Source organism: Schistocerca nitens, chromosome 3, assembly GCF_023898315.1.
Source record: "Schistocerca nitens isolate TAMUIC-IGC-003100 chromosome 3, iqSchNite1.1, whole genome shotgun sequence".
NCBI lineage: Eukaryota > Metazoa > Arthropoda > Insecta > Orthoptera > Acrididae > Schistocerca > Schistocerca nitens.
In genome coordinates, this window is record NC_064616.1 from 61,467,981 (window position 1) to 61,491,658 (window position 23,678).

At 40.3% G+C, this 23,678-nt stretch overlaps 1 protein-coding gene across 4 annotated transcripts in view; it reads right to left on the minus strand.

Moving 5' to 3' along the window:
- Positions 1 to 1,319: 1,319 nt before the first annotated feature.
- The window catches only part of LOC126248024 (ecdysone 20-monooxygenase), a 200,917-nt gene continuing 178,558 nt past the window's right edge, over positions 1,320 to 23,678 (minus strand). For all 4 annotated transcript variants that reach the window (XM_049948620.1, XM_049948619.1, XM_049948617.1 and 1 more), the window contains 5 exons: positions 20,616 to 20,834; positions 10,188 to 10,354; positions 9,608 to 9,686; positions 9,190 to 9,405; positions 1,320 to 2,424 (listed from right to left, as the gene is read on the minus strand). In XM_049948620.1, the coding sequence (XP_049804577.1) occupies positions 2,317 to 2,424; positions 9,190 to 9,405; positions 9,608 to 9,686; positions 10,188 to 10,354; positions 20,616 to 20,834 (789 nt within the window). In that variant the 3' untranslated portion in view covers positions 1,320 to 2,316. The remainder of the gene's footprint in view (positions 2,425 to 9,189; positions 9,406 to 9,607; positions 9,687 to 10,187; positions 10,355 to 20,615; positions 20,835 to 23,678) is intronic.

The following is a 23,678-nucleotide window of genomic DNA, read 5'->3' on the forward strand; positions in this document are numbered from 1 at the left end:
TCAAAGTTTCTTCAAGTTGTGTTACTGCAGTAACTGGAGTAGTAGGTAGGCAAGATACTTTGCAGCTCTCCTCCAGCATCGGCAATGGGGTTGGATTACATTTCTTACTTCTAGGAGAAACACTTGCCACTAATGCCTTGATCTTCTGGCTGAGTAGCGATTTGCCCCATTTATTTAAATGCATTCCATGTTTAGTGAAGTGCTTTCTCACCAGGTCATCAATATTAAGGAAAAATGCAACTGCAGTGGCCTTGCAGATCTTTTTGTACATCCTGTTTGCTTTTTGGATCTCTCTGTTCACGCAAGAAGATTCAATAAGATCATACCTGTGTGGTATGCTTACCACGATCACGTTTTGATTCACTAATGTACATAGCGCATTTCTTAACACACTGTTTGCAATTATTAGTTCATTCTTATATACATCATTTGCGCCACCTGTTATTACTATACATTCACTTTGCGACATGCAGTTATAGTTTTTACTGTCTTTTAAAACTTCTGTCAGACCTGCTCCAGGTTTCAAAACATTTGAAATAGAGAGATCTTGCTGGATGCGAAGAATACCCGCAACTCCTCTCCCGTGGCTGTCAGCAAGCAAAACTGTAGGCCTACTAAAGTTTATTTTCGTCTTTTTATTTGCGGCAGTTCTGTTTTTCCGACATTTTGCGTTTGCTTCCCACCAATTCGGATAAATAATCTTGGTGTGAATTGCCGGACTCGTCATTATCAACTTCACAATCTGTAATGAGACACTGAAATCTGTTTCTTAATGGAACTTTAAAATTGTTTGAAGCCGATTAAGGTTTTGCACACTTCTTTGGTTCATTGTGCTCCTGAAATTGTATGAGTTCTTTAAGTGAACTGATCATGTTCTCTTGTTGCTCTCAGTTCATTTTTCAGTGTTTCTAGTACTATAACTTCACGATTTGCCCGGTACATTTCAGTTGCGGCCAAACGTCCATTACACTTTGTTCCACAGGCACACAAAAGGTTTTCTTGATTTATTTTCACAAAGCAATATGAGTGATACCATGTATACATCACTGAGCATGTTGTAATACCACTTGACATAATTTTGTCACCTAATATGCACCTTTAGATACTTAATACTCGCAATTTACGGAGTGATTTACTACCACATCTATACTCACCGCCATCTTAGCTGAAAGGGAAGCATCAGTAACATTTAGAGTCTCAGTTGTCACAAATATTTGGATGGTCAATTTGGGTGTAGAATATCCAGAAATTAATTGCATAAATCTTTATTTGCAATTATAAAATAGTCATTCTGTCAGAACAGTACATTATTACACAAGTTTCTGGAAGTCACACTTACGTAAGTTTCACAAGTACATACTGTTCATTAATACATCAATGGCACAAATTGCAAAGTATGACAAACTTTACAAAGTCTGTATTATTCAGGTACTTGTTGCTTATACAATATAATTCACAAGAGTGTCACATTAATAGCTACAAGTGGGAAATGAGCCATATTCACAGTGGGTGTGAAGACCTGTATAACCAAAAACTGAAGAAGGATGTACATTCCACTTCCACTTCTTGGTATGTCACTTTAAAATATGTAAAACAAATAACTTTTTATTATCAATACATAAAATTTTCCAAGTTTATGTAACAAATGATTAATTACTCTAGTCACTATCTGTAGGTACTTCGCATACTTGTCAATAATGATTAGGCCTACCTCTTATATAGAAAATCACCAACACTATTCAAATAATCATTAAGTAGTATTAAATTATCCGGAAATAGAATTTTGGATAGATTTTCAAGTTTTAAAAACATGTTATCATTCCCAACAATCTTCAAAAGCATTTATATTTTTGAAATTTTTACTCAGCATTTTAACCTGTGTTTTATTTCCTTAGCACTAGTATAGCTTTTCTCTTTCCATTCTTAGACTGACAGTTTGCTTCGTTTACAACAGTGTGTTGCCCACATTATTAATTCCATGTTCTATACCATTGCACTATCTCTTTGAGGTGTTTATTTTCTTTTCTCTACCATCCTTAATATTATTGTCAATACTCTTACAGTACTTTTCTGAGTGATACATCACATTATAGCTTATTCAGTTACGTTATTATATTATTTATAACTAATCACTTTTGTTCTATGTTTTCTTTGGCAAATAAATTTATCTCTGCAACATCCTTGGTAGTGAAACTTAGTTCTCTGACATACAACTAATGTTCCAGTGTAGTGCATGCATCTGTCAAACAAAAATTGATATTACAGCATCCGGTTCGGCATTTTGCTGTTTTACACATCACATAAATGTTTCCTTTTTTATTGTCTTTCTTGGAACACAAATTCGACAGGTCCTGATGGATTCAAAAGGAATTCAAACTTTAGATTCAATTCACCTTTAAATGTAAGGTGAAAATCTCTTGCAACCTGAAAAATATTTGCAAAAATTAAATAATAAATACTATTTTCATGTGGTAAATCATTAATCGGAAAATAAAGGACAGTGGTACCCTTCTGACAGTACAGTAAACCTGCAGAAAAATTACACTGAGGAGGTTAGAGATGTAGGGACTTCAAAACATAAATTACTCACAGTATATAACTCTACTGAATATGCCAGTTTTGCAATTCAATGGAGATATCTTATCTTGGAATATATTTTAATAATTTATCTCTACAATAAGTATATTTTCTGATGATTATTTATTTATTATTGTGTTACTAGTATTATCAGCATTGAAGTACCAGTCTGACCTTAGCATTGGGAAGAAAATTGTATTACTAAATTTAATGGAGTCTTTGAGTCAGGGCGGCAACAGTGTTTGCCTAGAATTAGAGTTTTTATAGAAAATGAGTGTACGTGGAAAATCTCTGATTCAGGAATGAAGAATAGTTTCATTGTAATCCAGAAACCAGTAATAATTCTTCACACTGCCTGGTGCAATGTATTTTCCATTTACAACCATGCCTTTGGTCTGAAAGGGTGAATAAGGCAGATTTGGAATGAAATACATGTCAAACACAGCTACAGGGTTTCAAACAAGGAAATATTGACTTCCATACTGATTAGCTGGTTAATATGACGTTCATTTGTATGTAGAAAAGTATATGATACACAAACTCTTTAATCAAATAGAGGATTGCTAGTAACTCAATGCTGAAATTATGACAGTCGATGACATCTCCCACTTCAGAGACTTTCAACTAAAAATCATATACTTTGTGATCAAAAGTATCCAGAGACGCCCAAAAACACACATTTTTCATATTAGGTGCATTGTGCTGCCACCTACTGCCAGATAGTCCATATCAGAGGCCTCAGCAGCTCCGCATATCTCACAGACTTCGAACGTTGTCAGGTGACTGGGTGTCACTTGTGTCATACATCTGTACACGAGATTTACACACCCCTAAACATCCCTAGGTCCATGGTTTCCAACGTGATAGTGAAGTGGAAACGTGAAGGGACACGTAAAGCACAAAAGCGTACTGACTGACCTCACCTGTTGACTGACAGAGATCGCCAACAGTTGAAGGAGGTCGTAACGTGTAATAGGCAGACATCTATCCAGACGGTCACACAGGAATTCCGAACTGCATCAGGATCCGCTAAAAGTACTATGACAGTAAGGTGGGAGGTGAGAAAACTTGGATTTCATTGTTGAGCGGCTACTCATAAGCCACACATCATGCTGGTGCCTCGCTTGGTGTAAGGAGCGTAAACACTGGATGATTGAACAGTGGAAAAACGTTGTGTGGACTGATGCATCACGGTACACAATGTAGCAATCCTATGGCAGGGTGTGGGTATGGCGAATGCCCGGTGAACGTCATCTGCCAGCGTGTGTAGTGCGAACAGTAAAATTCGGAGGCAGTGGTGTTATGGTGTGGTTGTGTTTTTCATGGAGGGGGCTTGTACACCTTGTTGTTTTGCATGGCACTATCACAGCACAGGCCTAATTTCATATTCTAAGCACTTTCTTGCTTCCCATTGCTGAAGAGCAATTCAGGGATGGTGACTGCATCTTTCAACATGATCGAGTGCCAGTTCATACTGCACAGCCTATGGCGGAGTGATTACATAACAATAGCATCCCTGTAATGGACTAGCCTGCACAGAGTGCTGACCTGAATCCTATAGAACAGTGGTTCCAAACAGATGGTCCGCAGACCCCCAGGGATCCGCGAGGTATGTCAGGGTGGTCCACGAGATGCTATAAGAATAAAAAAATATATTAAATATATTTCATATGATAACAGATTTTTTGTTTCGGCTTCTTCCTGCATGAGTAGAGCTTTAGCAAACACTAACGTCTGCATCTAGCATCTTCCTAGAGCCAACTGACACTAGCATACTCTAGAGCAAAACTATAATAAGATAGAGGCAAATAGTTCTGCTGTATGCCGTTAGACTGCATGAGCTGCCTCTTTGCAGCTGACAACTGACAGTCATGAAACTTCCTGGCACATTAAAACTGTGTGCCGGACCAAGACTTGAACTTGGGACCTTTGCCTTTCACGGGCAAGTGCTGTATGGAAGGTAGGAGACGAGGTACTAGCAGAATTGAAGCTGTGAGGACGGGGAGTGAGTCATGCTTGGGTAGCTCAGATGGTAGAGCACTTGCCTGCGAAAGGCAAAGGTCCCGAGATCGAGTCTTGGTCCGGCACACAGTTTTAATCTGCCAGGAAGTTTCATATCAGCGCACACTCCACTGCAGAGCGAAAATCTCATTCTGGAAACTGACAGTCACTTTACACAGAAACTCGTATTTCAGATGACAATTGGCCATTGTTAATTTATTGCCAGTGCTTTCACAGACTGTGTTGTTTACATATTCAATATTTTGTATTAAAACAGTAGTATTTGTAAAGCGTTGTTTTTTGTGGAAGCTACAGTTCGCATAGCTAAAAATGGACTGTTGGTTAAAAAGTGGTTTGTAAAAACAAGAAAGGCCTACAGATGAAGAGGAAGATAATGCATCTGATGTTCAAGCAAGTAAGTCAGTGACTCTCGAACCAAAGTTGTCAGTGTCCATTGAACCTAAATCGTCGGCGTCCCTTGAACCTAACCCTTCCAAAGTCAGTGTTAGGTGTACTGGAAAAATTTGAAAATATAACTCTGATTACTTGGAAATACATTCACTGGACCTGAGCAACAGCCTAAACCTCAATGTTTAATTTGCTATGAAACCAGCAAAACTCCAGTGCCATATTGAAACAAGGCATCCAGAGTGCAAAAGTAAGTCATTAGATTTTTTTCAAAAATAAATTAGGAGAGTTGAAAACATCTTATAAAACAATTACCAAAGACTGTGGTGCAAATGTAAATGAAAATGCAAACCCTTGCATCTTATGAGGTGGCTCAGCTTGTTGCTAAATGTGGGAAAAACCACACAATTGCTGAGGAACTTATACTGCCATCACAATAATACTTTGCAAGACAATGTTAGGTGATGCAGCTCCTAAGGTAATAAGGAACTGTCCCGGCCTCAAATAATACTGGTCAAAGACGAATTACTGATATGGCAGTTAACATCGAAGAAACATTGCTGGCTAGATTTTCCATGAGTGACATGTATGCTCTACAATTGGATGAAAGCACAGGCATATCTAAAAAAGCTATAATGTTGGTTTTTCCATGATTCTTATGGCAAGACCAAGTGTTTGAAGATCTTCTTTTTTCATGCGAACTACTGCATACAACAGCAGACGATATTTTTACTGCATTAAATAATTATCTCAATGAACACGATGTAACCTGGAAAAAATGTGTACGCTTGTCAACGGATGGAGCAAAGTCAATGGCTGGCCAAAATACAGGACTTCTAGCTCGTATCAAAGCAGTAGCCCCTGAGGTGAAATGGAATCAGTGTTGTATCCTTTATGAAGCCTTAGTAGCCAAAGTAGTTCAAATCATCAACTACATTCAAACTTGACATCTGCAATCCAGATTATTTTCTTTGTTGTGTAAAGAGATCAGCAGTGAGCATGAGCAACTTCTTATTCATACAGAAGTAAGATGGCTTTCTCGACGTAGGATCTTGTCAAGATTGTTTGAACTTAGAGATGAGGTTCATGTCTTCCTTCTTGACACAAAGTAAGCGGATTTTCTCACTAACTTCTCTTGGTTTTGCTCAGTTGCATACTTAGCTGATGTGTTTGAACACTTGAATGTGTTAAACTTGAGTTTACAAGGAAAAAATGTAGACATGTTCAAAGTTGAGGATAAGATTAGTGCCATGGTCAAAAAGTGTCAGATCTGGGCATCAAAGATAGAAAACTAACTAACTTTTCTACTTTAAAATAATTCTTGGACTCATCAGACGAGAGTTTGCCTGACCAGATCACGATCAATGTAGCCGAGCATCTACACAGCCTAGCCACCACTTTTAGAGAGTATTTCCCTGAACCTGACCCTGACGACAGATGGTTTCAAAATCCCTTCAGCTGTGAAGAAATAGACAAAATACAAGGCCTCACTGAAGAAGAGCAAGATCAACTTGTGGATCTGTCAAGCTGTGGTACGATGATAAACATTTTCATAGGTGATAAAATTACAGACTTCTGGGCATCAGCACGCAAGGACTAAGGACTTGGAGATAAGGGAATGAAAAACATCCTTCTATTTGCAACCATATATCGGTATGAGCAAGCATTTTCTTCCATGTGTTTCATGAAAAACAAATATAGGAATCGGCTCGACATGCAGTCAGATTTCAGAATGAAAGTTTCAAGTTTGGAACCTAATATTTCAGAAATAATGGACTCAAAGGTCAGATTGAACTCATCTTATCAAGGACTGGAAATTAAAACTAGCTGTATACTGATGGAGTACTCTTTTATAACTGTATTTTTTCAAATAAATAATACCTTGTATGAAATTAGTGTTTTCTTATTTTTCACACATGTCTACTCAGTGCAATCTCAAGTGCAGTACACTTGAAAGGCCAATATACTCAGTTTTAATTTTTTCCTGTAATTTTCAGTTCATACTCAATTTTTATCCTTTTTAAGGAGTTTGTTATACTAAACACCCAGATTTGAAGACAAAGATTTTAAGCAGTAATGAAAAACTTAACAATAACAAAGATGGCTAAATTGAAAAAGTTTTAAGCTCAATATTTTTTCAATAATGACTATGTCAATGTTTTTTCTAAGTACCAAAAATAGAAAACGTATAAAAAGGCTCTTAATTTGGCTTTTTTAGGTACTTGATACTGTGATATGACAAGGTACCAATCATGCTCCATCAGGGGGTCCTCGAGAAAAGTTTGTTGGGAACCCCTGCTATAGAACACTTTTGGGATGTTTTGGAACGCTGACTTTGTGCCAGGCCTCACCGACTGACATCAATACCTCTCCTCAGTGCAGCACTCCATGAAGAATGGGCTGCCATTCCCCAAGAAACCTTCCAGCACCTCACTGAACATATGCCTGCGAGAGTGGAAGCTGTCATCAAGGTTAAAAGTGGGCCAACTCCATACTGAATCCCAGAATTACTGATGGAGGGTACCATGAACTTGTAAGTCATTTTCAGCCAGGTTTCTGGATACTTTTGATCACATGGTGTATTACAAATCGGGTTCTAAGAGAACTGATATTCAAATATCTAAGTGACTTCACATGAAAATCTGTATTTAACTGTGCAGGAACCATGGAAGTGTTGTGACATGCTACCTCTACAGAGAAGTATTGTTTTATTAAATTGTAAAGAAATCTGACAATAAACTTGTAGAAAGACAAAAATTTAAAATTTGATCTTCAATATTTATAATTGTGTTATTCAATGAGGGTGCTTGAAAGCTATGCAGGAATGTAGAGTATACCTTTTTCATCTAAATAAAGACTATTTGCACCAAAAAAATCTTCGTAAATAAGACATGTGTAAGAATAAGACAAGTTTCAACACTCTGTTATGAGAAATCTTTTGTAGTTTTATTTATTTATTTATTTTTTATTTCAAATGTTCAGTAACTTTTTTTATGCTTTGATAATATCAGCTGTTCTGCAGCCTCAGTAAACACTATAGAGACACTTACTAGACATTTTCTTTAACAATTACAACAATACATAAATATAAAGAAGAAAATTTTATTATTTACCTTTTTTGTATTTGATAAATATATGGTTTGCATGATAAATGTAACAAAGTTGACTACGTGATTGTTTCATGGCATTAATAATGCAGATAATAATATGTATGAGATGAAGTAAAAATGTTGCACTTGAGTTTATATCTTGTGAATCAAAAAGTAGGTGCAATTATCACACACACACATATATATATATATATATATATATATATATATATATATATATATATATATATATATATATATATATATATAAAGATGATGAGACTTACCAAACAAAAGCGCTGGCAGGTCGAGAGACACACAAACAAACACAAATATACACACAAAATTCAAGCTTTCGCAACAAACTGTTGCCTCATCAGGAAAGAGGGAAGGAGAGGGAAAGACGAAAGGATGTGGGTTTTAAGGGAGAGGGTAAGGAGTCATTCCAATCCCGGGAGCGGAAAGACTTACCTTAGGGGGAAAAAAGGACAGGTATACACTCGCACACACACACATATCCATCCACACACACAGACACAAGCAGACATGATATGTCTGCTTGTGTCTGTGTGTGTGGATGGATATGTGTGTGTGTGCGAGTGTATACCTGTCCTTTTTTCCCCCTAAGGTAAGTCTTTCCGCTCCCGGGATTGGAATGACTCCTTACCCTCTCCCTTAAAACCCACATCCTTTCGTCTTTCCCTCTCCTTCCCTCTTTCCTGATGAGGCAACAGTTTGTTGCGAAAGCTTGAATTTTGTGTGTATATTTTTGTTTGTTTGTGTGTCTATCGACCTGCCAGCGCTTTTGTTTGGTAAGTCTCATCATCTTTCTTTTTAGATATATTTTTTCCACGTGGAATGTTTCCCTCTGTTATATATATATATATATATATATATATATATATATATATATATATATATATATATATACAACACCTACAGTTAGATAATAACTTGTTCTTTTCATCTTCAGATACAACATGCCTTTCCTATACATTCAGGAATTATAGTAATGTAATCAGTTTATTGATTACACTTCAAAATTTCCAGTATTTCCTGTTATTGTGGTATGGGCAAAATAAAACAGTTTTATCTTGTATATTTCAGATCTTACCTTTGCAAGGAACACTTCAAGAACCATTTCTGTAAACCTTTTCCCAGGACATATTCTTGTGCCAGAACCAAATGGTATGAGGAGTTCAGGACTGTGGTTTGTGAAACACAGTTTTTCTCGCTCTTCAGGAATCCACCTTTCAGGATGGAATTCCTTAGCTTTAGTGAAATTTTTCTCTTCAAGGCTTGCCAGCCATGTGTGACATAGGACAACACACTGAAATGTAAACAGATTAATTTTCATTGCATGGATTTTGTTAGGTGCTGGTAAACTTTTAGGAATTACAATTTTATATAAGGCATTTTTAAGATCCACTTATCATAAAGTACAGTTTCAACTAATAGTTCAGAGATAAATTTTACTTTTAATTTATTTTTGTGTATAATGAGAAAAGAAAAGTACAAGCGATGAGAATTACCCCAGCTGGTAGGGAGTAGCCACTAAGTTCCAGTTCATTTTCCAGTATACGGGCAAGACATATAGCAGCAGGCAGCACTCTGAAACAAACATAGAACTTTTTAACCTGATGAAGATATAATAATACATTTAATAACCTCTGATACTCATTTATAGCTATGGGTACCGAGACATGGCTTCTTTATTTATGGAAAGTGTAGACATCTTGGAAAAGGGAAAACATCAATATTTAGTTTATGAGAGCAAAGGAACTTTCTAACTTTGAATGAACACAAGAAAATACTGTGTTTACATGATTATGCGATTACAACAGTTTTCAAAAAGAATGATGTGGTAAACTGACACCACACATATGTTACAAAATATTATACATAAATATATGAAATGAAGTTTTGAATTGAAATTGCTGTCTTGTGATATATTTTAACGTTCCCACCTCCAATACTCAAGGAAGATGTAACATGTGTTATCTGAATTATGTAAAAAGTTTTGTGAAATCAGTTACATGAGTTCCACCTAAGACAAAACAGTTTTTCACATGTTCATGTACTTTAGATAGCTATTACTAATTTCATAGTTACCTGAAAGATTCTGATATGACTGCACGCAAGTACTTCGCATTTCGAAGGTTTTCACTGGTCACTGGAGCGCCATGAGGCACTAGGACAGAGATTTCTTCATGCAAACGACTCTGTACAGATGGATTCTTCGCCAAGTTATACATCAGAAAAGTGAGTGAGCTCCCAAGCTGAAAGAGGAAAAAATGTATAAAAACAAAAAATGGAAAGGGCAGTATAGCAAAAGGTGCTACAGTCAATAGATATTTTCAAACATCAGCAAATTAATATATATAAAAAAAAGAGTTGCATTTGAACAGCACATGACAGCTAGCCCAGCAGGAACTCTGATCATTAGATTACTTCCACATTCTCTTTGTCTCTGACTTCATACCTGAAAGCTACAGGTGTGTGTTGCTCATTATCCAGAAGAAACAAACTTAGTACACTATGACCACAATTTCACACATAGATTTTCACCAACACCCTATCAAATGAGAGCACTACCTTATTCAGAATAATGGCTTACTGTGATGAACCATTATATCAGTTTTTTCCATTATTCAGAATGAGTGTCACATTTGTCTCAGGTAGACCCACATGCATACCATTTGTCCTCTGAGTTACAGATGGAAGGGAGGGGGTGATCGTAATATATAAAAAAGTGGGTCTTTTTTCTCTGTGGCCTCTTTTGTCTTCACTGAACTTTCACCATCATTCAGTTGACTTTGAGGGTCTAGTAGCATAGTAGATATTAAAACAGATATGAATGTTTTATAAAGAGGTCTCAGAGAAGCTGGGTACTAAAAGACCTTTAAAATTGTTAAAAATGTGTAAAAGGGACAAATTTATTTGTTATACATGTTCAGAACTCAGTTCTGGAGTGCTAATTTATTTTCTTTGGTTCTCATGACTCTCTGCTGTGTGCATTTTCTTTGCAGCCCAATATGTTTTTATTCTGTTACAAGCACCCATTCTTTTCCAATGTGTTGTGGGTGTAACTGTGTAGCAAATAAAATACAAGCTCATCATGTTCGATGTATTATTTTTCAACCAAGAAATAATCAGTCCGAACAGGTTACGGGCCCAGAAACACAAGACAAATAATATTTTTGTGAAAATTTACTAATTAACATGGAATAATAAATCAAATATGATTGCACCATGCGAGGTTAGTTTTCTGGCCATCTGTGAAAACAAAAATAACTTAACCTCAAGATGGAAAGTGAGATTTTCCATATAAATAAACTCAAAGGTGATGAAAATTGGACTGTCTGGAAGTTTCAAGTATGCATAGTGTTGAAATCACACAATGCTTGAACAGTTGTCAATGATTTGTATTATCTGCCTGAAGATACATCTGATAACACTGTGTACAGCAAGTTGATTGCAGCCTGGATGAAGTGTGACAAAACAGCTCAATGAATTATTGCCATGTTTGTTGAAGAAAACACTATGCTGCATATTATGAACTTCAACACTTGAAAACAAATGTGGGACAAGCTAGTTTCTATTTATCAACAAAAGTCTAGAACCAGTGTTTACACGTTACTGCATCAGTTGTATACTTTGAAAGAGAAATCAGCTAATGATATGGTGACACATACTGCTTGTAGTTTCTAAGTGAGAAAATACCTGAATAGATGAGTGTTACAAAAATTCTGATGATTCTACCAATGGCATACAAATATTCTGTCAGTGCACAGGAATTTGTGCAGGCAGGTGAATGAACACTTAGCAAACTGATTTCCAGGCTTGCCGTTCAGAAAAATAGAATGAACATAAGTGATACATGTGAAAGTAAAGCATATGCAGCAAGCAACAGCTCTCATAAAAATGGTGGTAAGAAACACAATCATTTTGCAAAATCAGGCACTTGTCACTATTATCACAAGCCAGGTCACTGGATCAATGATTGCAAATAGTGTAAAACCCAACTGCAAACCATTCTTCACCCACTGGAGAAGCTCTAATTAGAGAAGCAATGTTCAGTGCAGATGACTGAGGTACAACTGGAGAAGTATGGTACATGGCAACCGAACACATGTTCAGTCAGTATTAGTGGTTCACCACCTATGCAAAATTTCCAGAGATGAGGCCTGTTTGTATTGGTGATGATGATTATGATGATGATGATGATGTTCGGTTTGTGGGGATCTCAACTGCCTGGTCATCAGCACCCATGTATTGGTGATGGAAAACACATTCCTGCTCTTGGATCTGAGGATATTAATATTCTGGCCTACTCTAGAATGGACATCATTAAGGTTTTGTACACTCCTGAGTTAACCTACAGTCTGTTCTGCTTTGGTTCAGTTCTCAACAAAGCTATGACACATCAGTCTGACAATAGAATGTGTAATTTTTTAAAGGATGAAAGTGTTGTTGCTGTGAGAGGCAGACATGACAAACTATTAAAAACAAAATTTAAGGTTGTGTCAAATCATGAGTTTTGTGCAAATGTTGCTGCTTGTGGACCTTTTTTGGTGGCACAAAGTGATGGTACCTCAGAATATCATGCAAGTTAAACAAGTTTTGTCACGTGCCAACATAAATTTTCAAGATCTGAAGTTTCAGTGTGACTATAGTCAGTGGAGAAGGGTGTACTTCATCAAGAATAAATTGGCTCCTTCTTTAAACTGAATAAGAAACATTTGTGCAGGAGCATAAAGACATTAAGGACAGATAATGGATTAGAGTTTTGCAGTTAAGAGGTCCAACAACAACACAGAGACACTGAAAGTGAAAATAGAACTGTCACTGAATTAGACATGACTTGCATGCAGGAAAGTAGACTGCCAACTGAAATGTGGGAAGAAGTATGAATTATGCAGTCTTCACACTCAACTCGACTGGAAGAAGTAAAGAAAGGGCATTGTGCCATGTGAGCTATGGCTAGGGAAGAAACCAAGCTTAAACATAATTCAGAACTTTTGTTGAAGAAATTTATGTCCATGTTCCTAAAGAGAAGAAGCAAAAATGGGATGCAAAGGTTGAAAAGAGGTATTTTATTGGTTATGGTCAAAACACAAAAGCTTATCATGTGTGATTTCCACACTGGTAACAAATAAAACTCAACAGAGATGTTAATTTTACAGTAAAACTCTTTAAGGACAATTGCAGCATATATGAAACATCAACACCAAGAGCAATGGACTTTTTAGTACCCAAAAATAAGTTATCATCTGTAGAAAACAGCCTTCAGAATATTTCTGTGAGGCAGGATCCTACAGAAATGTGTGAAATGAGAGACAATGATGCACATTCTGATGATAAGTGAACTGGAGGCAGTAACTGATGGAGCAGTTCAATCTGATAGGAAACATCAGTTAAGAGATTGCAGATCATTAAGATGCCAGCAAGAGATGAGAATCATATATCTGTTGTAGATATTTTTGAACCACAAACATATGATGAAGCAGTTACGTGAGATGAGGCAGAAAAATGGAAAGATTCAATGAATGATGAACAATGCAGATTATCATCATCAGATGTGTGTTGATATGCATAAAGGAGGCAGAAGGATATGTCAAGTATTCCAAATAGACAAGCTGTGGGTAGTCTGATGTATCTGCTAACAGAAACGTGGCCAGACATTACTTTTGCAATCAACAGTGCTAGTCAGCACCTTGAATCGTGAAAATATGTTGTAGTGCTGTAAAAAGGATTCTGAAATATGTTTAAGGCACTATGGACCTTATTGTCATTCAAAGCAGGAAAGTCTCCTTCGTGCCTACAGTGATGCAGACTATACTGGCAATGTGGAAACTAGAAGATCCGCAACTGGTATGTCATGTAAGCTTGGTGAATCCACTATCACATGGGGTTCAATGACGCAGCGAGTGTTAGTGCTTTCTACAAATGAGGCTGAATATATTGAAGCGAGTCAATAAGAGAAATTGCTTGGGTGAAAAGTTTTCTCAGTGACTTGGTCTTGTTCAAAAAATAAAGTAACTTTGATAACTGACCATTTAAGTGGAGTGAAACTTACTGAAAATCCAGATTTCACCAGTGTAGTAAGCATATTGATGTATATTATCATTTTGTGCAGAATAAGTACAAGGAGAATGAGTCTATACTGGAGCATTTTCCATCAAAGAACCAGCAGGCCGATTTACTAACCAAGCCATTATTAAAGGTGACACTTCACATGCAGATGAAGATGCTGAACATTCAGAGCATTCAGGAGATTCTTGAGAAACTTTTAACTTAATAATAAATCTGAATCCTCTTTAAGTGTGAGTGTTAAATATGTGTAAAAATGACAAATTTATTTGTTATATATGTCAGAAACTCCGTTCTGGAGTGCTACATTACTTTCTTTGGTTCTTACAACTCTTTGCTGTGTGCATTTTCTTTGCAGCCCAATGTCTTTCTTTTCTGTTACAAGTATCAGAACTTTTCCAATGTATTGTGTGTGTAACCATGTAGCAAATAAAATACAAGTTCATCATGCTCAATGTATGACTTCCGGAAGGCCGTCGATTCAGTTCCGCGCTGTTGGATAATGAACAAAATGCGAGAGAACGGTATACACTATGTGATCAAAAGTATCCGGACACCCCGAAAAACATACGTTTTTCATATAAGGTGCATTGTGCTACCACCTACTGCCAGGAACTCCATACCTGCGACCTCCGTAGTCATTAGACACCGTGAGAGAACAGAATGGGGCGCTCCGCGGAATTCACGGACTTCGAACGTGGTAAGGCGATTGGGTGTCACTTGTGTCATACGTCTGTACGCGAGATTCCCTCACTCCTAAACATCCCTGGATCCACTGTTTCCGATGTGATAGTGAAGTGGAAACCGACAGTTGAAGGAGGTCGTAATTTGTAATAGGCAGGCATCTATCCAGACCATCACACAGGAATTCCAAACTGCATCAGGACCCATTGCAAGTACTATGACAGTTAGGTGGGAGGTGAGAATACTTGGATTTCATGGTCGAGCAGTTGTGAATAAGCCACACATCACCCCGGTAAATGCCAAACGACGTCTCGCTTGGTGTGAGGAGCGTAAGCACTGGACGATTGAACAGTGGGAAAACGTTGTGTGAAGTGACGAATCACGGTACACAATGTGGCGATCCTATGGCAGGGTGTGGGTATGGCGAATACCTGTGAACGTCAACTGCCAGCCTGTGTAGCGCCAACAGTAAAATTTGGAAGTGGTGGTGTTATGGTGTGGTCGTGGTTTTCAAGGAGGGGGCTTGCAGCCCTGGTTTCGCATGGCACTATCACAACACAGGCCTACATTGATGTTTTAAGCACTTTCTTGCTTCCCACTGTTGAAGAGCAATTCAGGGATGGCGACTGCATCTTGCAACATGATCGAGCACCTGTTCATAATGCACAGCCTGTGGCCGAGTGGTTACACGACAGTAACATCCCTGTAATGGAATGGCCTGCACAGTCCTGACCTGAATTCTATAGAACACCTTTTGGATGTTTTGGAACGCCGACTTCGTGCCAGGCCTCACCGGCCGACATCAATGTCTCTCCTCAGTGCAGCACTCTGCGAAGAATTGGCTGCCATTCCCCAAGAAACCCCCCAGCACATGATTGAATGTATGCCTGCGAGAGTGGAAGCTGTTGTCATGACTAAGGGTGTGTCAATACCCTACTGAAATTCCAGCATTACCGGTGGAGGGCGCCACAAACTTGTAAGTCATTTTCAGCCAGGTGTTCTGATACTTTTGATCAGATAGTGTATCTAGAGAATCAGGCGGCCTTTGGGGCTGGAGTGTAGAATTCCCAGCAAACAGGGCCGAGCTGATCATTCTTAATGGAGAGAAATCTTTTGGCACAGAAATAACTAATGACGAACCACAAGAAAGCGTTATAGGATCATTACTATTAACAATACATACAAGGTTGTTAAACATGATTGAAGTGATTTCCTAAATTCTCTGTAGAAATGTTAATTGCCATATTGCCACAGAACTCAACATTCATATCCTGTAAGAAAACTCGTGAAGTTCTGTATTGTTGCAGCCGTGCTTCAAGTTTCTGCCACGAGAGCGCAGCAGTTAGCAGTTCGGTGACATGGCGAGAAGCGCCGAGAAGGCGTTACGTTCACATCAGTCTGCCGTAACACTGCAGCGACACTCCAGAACGAAATTCAACAAAGCTCTATTAGCTGCCAACTCTGTTTGGCGATGGTCTGCCCGGTGTAACGCTTCGGGATGACTCTGCAAGGGAAAATCGAGAGATGGGCCTGCAGTGAGTGAAGAAATGGTTGAACGCCTGTTGGCTAGTATCATACGTAGCCCGCAGAAGTCGACGAACCTCCATTTATCCTTCCTATCAACTCTGATCCTCACCCCCCTCCTTTCCTCCGACCTTTCCCTGGGCTCCCTCTTCCTCCCCCCTTCCATCCTGTGTTTTCTCCCCGCCCAACCTCCCCCTGTGTCCCTTCTCCTCCCCCACCCCCCGAGTCCTTTTGCATTCCCCTCCTCTGCCTTCCCCACTCCCTGGCACGTCTGCTCAGCACCCCCACCCCTCTTATGGGTCTTCTCCATTGGCTTCTTTCCCCCCTCCCACCCTTCACTTTTCTTCTCCTTCCCCCCCTTTTTTATTTTCTTCATCATCTGTCCAGTTTCCCCCCCACCTGCTCTCGGCTGTGGTGTGTCATATTTGTGCCAACTTTTTAGTGCCGTGTTTAAGTGAGTGTTCAGTGTTGTGCGTCTTTCCACAGTGTTGCGAACAGAAATCATGCTGTCGCTGGGTGTGCATTTATATCTTGCGAACAGAAACCAGACTGTCGCCGTGTTTTTTTAACTGGCTGTCTGTTATTTTTCTGCTTCTTGTGTATTATCTTAGCATCATCACCCATGTGTTTTATGTTTTAAGTTCTCGAATTTTCTGCCATTTTACCTTTAAGTCACCGATTTTATCGCCAACTGTTATTTTTTATTATCTTCCTCTTTTTAACACAAATTCTGTAGGCTGCAGAGCGGCGTCGTCAGCTGCTGCCAGCCCGCCCCCTTCGGGGGGAATTGAAATTCAATAAAGAAAAAAAAAAAAAAAAAGTCGACGAACAGAGCAAGCAGAGAGCTGAACACATCATAACCAGCCAACTGAGAGATCTTAGGGAAATGACTGAAGCTGAAGCATTACCGATTGCAGTTGCTCCAAGTCCTGATCATGATGACAAAGTCAGAAGCTTTGAATTTTCGGCACAGCAGCAAAAGCCTATGAAAGAGGATGGACTTTGTGGTAAACTCATCTTCAATGATGAAGTAACACTTTTTGTCAATGGCACAGTAAGGAGTCACAATGGGCGAATCTGGAGGAGTCACCACACTATAGAGCTGCACATTCGAGATTCACCAATAGTCGATGTGTTCTGTGCTGTCTCGTGGTTTAAAGTTTACAGTCCCTCTTTTTTTTGTAAAAAGTCCGTTACAGGACACGTGTATCTGGACGTGCTGGAAAATTGCCTCATGCCACAACTGGAGACCGACAATGTAGCCTTCATCTATCAACAGTTTGGTGCTCCACCCACTTCCATCATGATGTTCGATAATTCTTAAACAGGAAATTGAGAAACCAATGGATTAGTCATAGTGGAGTTGATGGTCAGCAATTCATTTCATGGCGTCCATGGTCTCTCGACTAACCCCGTGCAATTTTTTTGTGTAGATTTATGTCAAAGATTCAGTGTTTATGCCTTCTCTATCATCAAAGCTACCTGCATCAACAGTATTTTACACTAGTGTTAAGGACATCCTGCGCCGAACATGAGAACAACTTGATTATCGACCCGATATCTGCAGGATCAGTATGGAGCACTTGTAATATCCAAAAAAATCTTTTTGAATTTTTCAATGCGTGTGTTTAGCCTTGTGACAATATGTCACATAATACAGCTACAGTAAATTCGCGAAATCGCTTCAATCATTTATAATAATCTAGTACATATATCACCATGAAAGACGTGCATTCATTCTCGTTCACTATGCACGCCTTTCATATTTGTTCATTTTCATACACAATGCTCATCTTTCATACTTTATTTTCCAATATTAATTTGCAGTAGTATGCCTAATTTGCTATAATTTGCCATGGTATTATCACAGTGATTAGTGAGAGAGGGTGGGAGCACGATATTTTTCTTTATTTTATATTCAATTCAGAAGCGACCCTTGAGTAGCGTTAATAGTTTTAATAATATGTAGAGGCCAAAGTTGTTCTTTCTCTAAGTCTCACTAGTTGTACTGCCAACTGTGAGACTTCACTTTGTTCACATATTTTTGTGTCGTAAAGGGGTCTTTCTGTTGATACTCAAACCAAAAAATCAGTCTCATTACTTTTTATACAATCCCTGTCGCCTTTTTCTGAGTAGGTTGTGATGAGGGTTAAAATTAAATATGAATTTTTATAGTGGCAGTCTGCGTAGTCGGATGCATTAATCCACTAACTATGATAACTCTGTACCGCCCATAGTACCCATAGACTGGCCACTCAGCTCTTTGTCAGGTGGCTTACCCACAATTTCCTTTACCAGTGACTCAAACGAAAACAAGGCACATCTTTTAACCTAGTGGATAATGCTGGAAGCTTCATGAGGCTGTTTGCGAATGATGTTGTCGTATACACACAAATAACGCAAAGCTAGCAAACTGCAGCCAAATGTAGAAGACCTGTAGAGGATTTGCTCAAACAAATGTAACGTCCTGCGCATAAACAGGCACAAAAGCACCTTATTTTATGATTACACGAGTACCGAACAATCGCTAGAAGACGTCACATCCATTACATGTCTGGGAGTATGCACTCGGAGCCATTTAACGTGGAACGACCACGTATGAGTAAGACAAATCGTAGGAAAGGCAGATACGAGAGACATAGTTACTGGAACAATTCTCGGAAAGTGTAAATTCCCATTAAGGAGGTAGTTTGCCAAACCCTCCTGGGACCGATACTTGAATAGTGTCGACCTCGGACACTGGGCCCTTGGGCTTCGTCAGCAGTTTATCCAAAGGGGGTGGGGCTGAGGGGGGCAAGATTCTAAATTTGTCCTTTATGGTACAATTGAGTAGGTCAGTTTCGAGACGTGTCATACTACAAGACTGATGTCTATAGGAGCCATTGAGAGGGGGCGGGGGGGGAGGGGAGGGGGGGTAGGTGGTAAGTTCATACAGGCCCAAACTGCTGACGTCACCTGTCCCTAGGCTTACACACTATTTAAACTAACTTAAACTAACTTACGCTAAGAACAACACACACATCCATGCCCGAGGGAGGACTTGAACCTCCGAAGGGGGAAGTCACGAGAACCATGGCAAGGAGCCCTAGACTGCGCGCTACCCCAGAAGGCGTAGGAGACAAAAATAACGTATTATATCCCAGAGAATTTATGGGTATCCACTCAGTTCTAGAAGTGTGAGAGAATTCTGTAATGAATAAAAACTCTGTACTCCAAATTCCAGGGAGGGACAAAAAGGGCTCTGAGCACTATGGGACTTAACATCTATGGTCATCAGTCCCCTAGAACTTAGAACTACTTAAACCTAACTAACCTAAGGACATCACAAACATCCATGCCCGAGGCAGGATTCGAACCTGCGACCGTAGCAGTCGCGCGGCTCCGGACTGAGCGCCTAGAACCGCTAGACCACCGCGGCCGGCAGGGAGGGACAACTGCCTCTCTTGCTCTCTTGTGCTCTCTTGCCCCTTCCCATCCCCCTCCCTGCGTCACCTCCCCCCACACTCTCCTTGTCTATGCACGAGCCAGAAATAATTGATAGACAAAATACAGAATGTGCAAAGAACATCAGAACGATTCAATTTAGGTTCTTATAGTAAGCCTGAAAACGTGACGGAAATGCTCACCCAACTGCGGTGGCAAACGTTGCAAGAGAGGCGTTGTGCATCACTGTGGAGTTTACTCTTAGAATTCCGAGAGCGCACGTTCTTACAAGAGTCAACTAGTATGTTGCTTCCTTTCACGTATAACTCGCGAAAAGACAATGAAGGTAAATTTAGAGAGATTCGTGGTCACATGGGTTCTTACGAAAAGTCGTTTATCCTTCGGACCTTTTGCTACTGGAACGGGAAAAGAGGTAAGTGTCAGTGGTACACAAAGTACCCTGCGCCACACGCCATAAGATTGGTTGAGGAGTGTAAATGTGAGTGAGTGCAGTGAGAACCGGTTATAGCTTCCGATGTCAGCAGACGACACTACGGTCCCCCGTCTTTGAGCATGCGCAGTCTTCAGAATACCCAAAATATTAGAACTATACACTCGGCACAGTCAGTTGATCACTGGCGTCACTGATCCACTCGTGACTTGTCTGGCAGCTGATTTACATGCTGGTATGTGACACGCACACCTCACGAGTAGTCGATGTTGACCAGACAGTTGCTCGTGCAAAAATCTACTTTAGATTTTTCTTAAGAGGCTAATGATAGCTACTGCCCTTGCATAACCAATGTGGGGACTGACCGTGGTGATTCCGGCGGCTATGAAGTCGATGACGGCGGCCTTCTTGTCGCGCAGGTCGAGGTCCGGCGCGTGCAGGATGGACATGAAGACGCTGCGCACCGGCTCCACCTCGCACGTGCTCTCTTCCTCGCGCAGTGCTGCCTCTACCAGCCCCGAGATCACGTCGTAGTAGTGCTCTTCGCACTCCACGAACAGCGAGTAGGCTCGCGTTGGCAGTATCTGCACAGTCACCAAAGTTCCGCTCTCGTGAGTGGAATGTTGAATTTGTGTAGCCCTCGAGGATTGTGGAAGTGGTGATCGAGCATCAAAAATTATCATCCAGATAGTTTGAGGAGAGTTGAAAAGAAGGTGGAGGACATGCTGAGTGAAGATCTGTTTGACATAGGGAGGGGATTAGGAGCAAGAGAGGCGATTCTGCCACTGAGTCGTGTCGTCGAAAAGGAATTACAGAAAAATAAACCAACTTATGTTGCCTTTGTGAACATGGAAAACGCATTCGATAATATTAACTGGCAAAAGACGTTCAGAGTGCTGAAGAAAGCAGATCTAAAATACGAAGACATGCAACTGACACTTGGCTTCTACGAGGAGCATTAAATATGTAATGTAACACTTGTTCTCTACAATTTCTGTTGAAAAAATGCTGAGTTTGTTGTGGAACATCGTGGAATATTCCCGCTTCTTCCCTTACAGTTTCATGAAGTTCCGATAGGTGGTGGAGCTATACGTAGCCCTCAAAATGGCGTTTGTAACGGCAGTGCGTTCCAAGAATAGCGCTATCATTGAGTTGCAGAATGACTTCGGAGGCCTGGCAGTGAACAAAAACACGGTGAATCGTTGGGCGAGGCGTCTGTCATCACCACAACAAGGTCGCACAAACCTGTCCGATCTCCAGTGTGCCAGCTGACTACGCACAGCTGTGACTCCTGCAATGTCAGAACGTGCGGATACTCTCATTAGAGGTGATCGACGGATCACAATTATATACCTCGTTGCACAACTGGACGTTTCTCCCCCTCACCCGCTTGTCTCTCCCATCCTCTCCCACCCCCGTCCGCTGCCGCGCCTGTATTTCCACGTCCCACCTGCTCTCCATCTCTCCACCCTCCTTACCCTCTCCCGAGGTGGCTTCCGCCAGCTCCCCCTCCCTGATGATGCCCTCCTCCCCTCCATTTACCCCTTCTATCAACTTTGATCCTCCCCTCCCTGTGTTTTTTTCCTTAGGGCATCCTCTCTCCCTTCTCTCCCCCTTCCCTCCCTCCTCCCTTTCTCCCCACTCCTCCCTCAGGCTTCCCCTACCCCCTTACCTTCATTCCTCCCCCCATCCCCTCTGCCATCGGCATCTTTGTTCTCCCCTCTCCCCCCTCCCCCTTCTTCCCCTCTCGGCAGGTCCCCGGACTCACACACGTTACGTGGACATTCGCGCGCCGGAGACCATCGCCATCAGTTTCTCGTGTGTGTGCCATCGTGTTTGTGTTTAGTGTTCTTCGCCGTCACGCTCCTTCGTTCACCTGTGCCGTGGAAGTCGTCAGTGTTTATGCGCCGTGCCGACAGTTTTTTAGTGTGTTTTTCGTCGAGTGTGAATGGCTTCGTGTTCTTTGTTTCTGTGTCTACTGTTTTTTGCCCGCCACTTTGTTCAATATCTTATGTCTTCTTTGTATTTTTCATTTGTCAAACTTGTGGATGAAGAGCGGCGTAGTATGCTGCTGCCAGCCCACCTTATGTAAAGGTGTTAAATAACAATAAAGGGGAAAAAAAACTGGATGTTTCTGTTGGTAGTGCTGGCACACTCGTCCGCCATTTGGGTACTCAGAGGTGTGTGGCCGCTGGGTTCCTCGCCACCTAACAGAAGACCATAAAAAACAACGAAGGAAGATAATGAAGGATGCACTTCGCGGGAAGTGGTATCGTGCGTGGATGACGGGGGAGGTTACTGAAGCTGCAACACGTTGGCTCCGATGTTGACCAATAGAGTGGTACCACCCTCACAGTAAGGTGGCGTAAGGCCGTAGCATTGAACGGAGATTATCTTGAAAAATGGGGTTCTGTAGTCAAGAGAGTGGTAAATAATATGTTGTATTGGGATCCTGAATAAAACCAACCTGCTTTCACAAAAAATGTGTCGCGTTACTTATTGAACGCCTCTCGTACAAGAGCGAAATGACAGTGATCAGGAATTTTCATAATGAACAAGCAGCAAAAATGAGAAAAAGCGTGAGATGAGGTAGTGCTCTTCTCCTCTTATATACAGCACTTAACAATCAGGATGCTACTGACCTAATCCGCGAGACAACTGAGGAGAGAATCAAAATTTGTTGGCATACTGTGAAATGCAGGTGGTGTTGCTGTGGTCACGGCGACGAAAGGAAGTCTAGTGAAGGTTCTCAGCACAATGGAAGAGATTTTCTGTAACTACTGTGATACGAGAATAAACGAAAGACTAAAGTGATGGTATGCAATACTGAACACGAATATGAACCTCTAAGACAGAGAAATGGAAGAGAGGATTATTTAGAAATGATAGAGAAATTCATCTTACTGGGAAGCAGTGTTACAAGAGATTGCAGAAGTAGGAAAGAAACTATGAGCAAAATAAAGCAGGTACAAATTGCATTTAATTGGAGAAAGAACTTACTAAAGAACAAGAAAATCAGTCTGGAAATAAGGTTTACACTAGTTACGTTGTTCTTAATTCTGACGAACTTTCCTCTTAGCCCAGTACACTCTTATTCTAGCGTTGTAGGTGACTTTAACTGCTGTTAAGGACTGGAGATAATCTGATGTTGAGATAAGCATTGCTTACTGATCTCAGTAGTGAACGCCGTCGTGGCCAATTTCTAGTTGTTCAAGCTCTTTCCCAACTAGTTTTGTCCATTTGACGTAACTTGTTCTCCGTTAGAGACAGTGCTGATGATCTAGATGTGAGTGTTCAGTTGTGCATCCTGACTACATGACCTTTCTGACCATGTTTGGGAATAATGAGGAATAAAGCTCTGAATGTTCCGCTACGACGTTGTAGTGTCGGAGTTTTAGGACGACGGAATTGAATTTAGATCGGTAAAT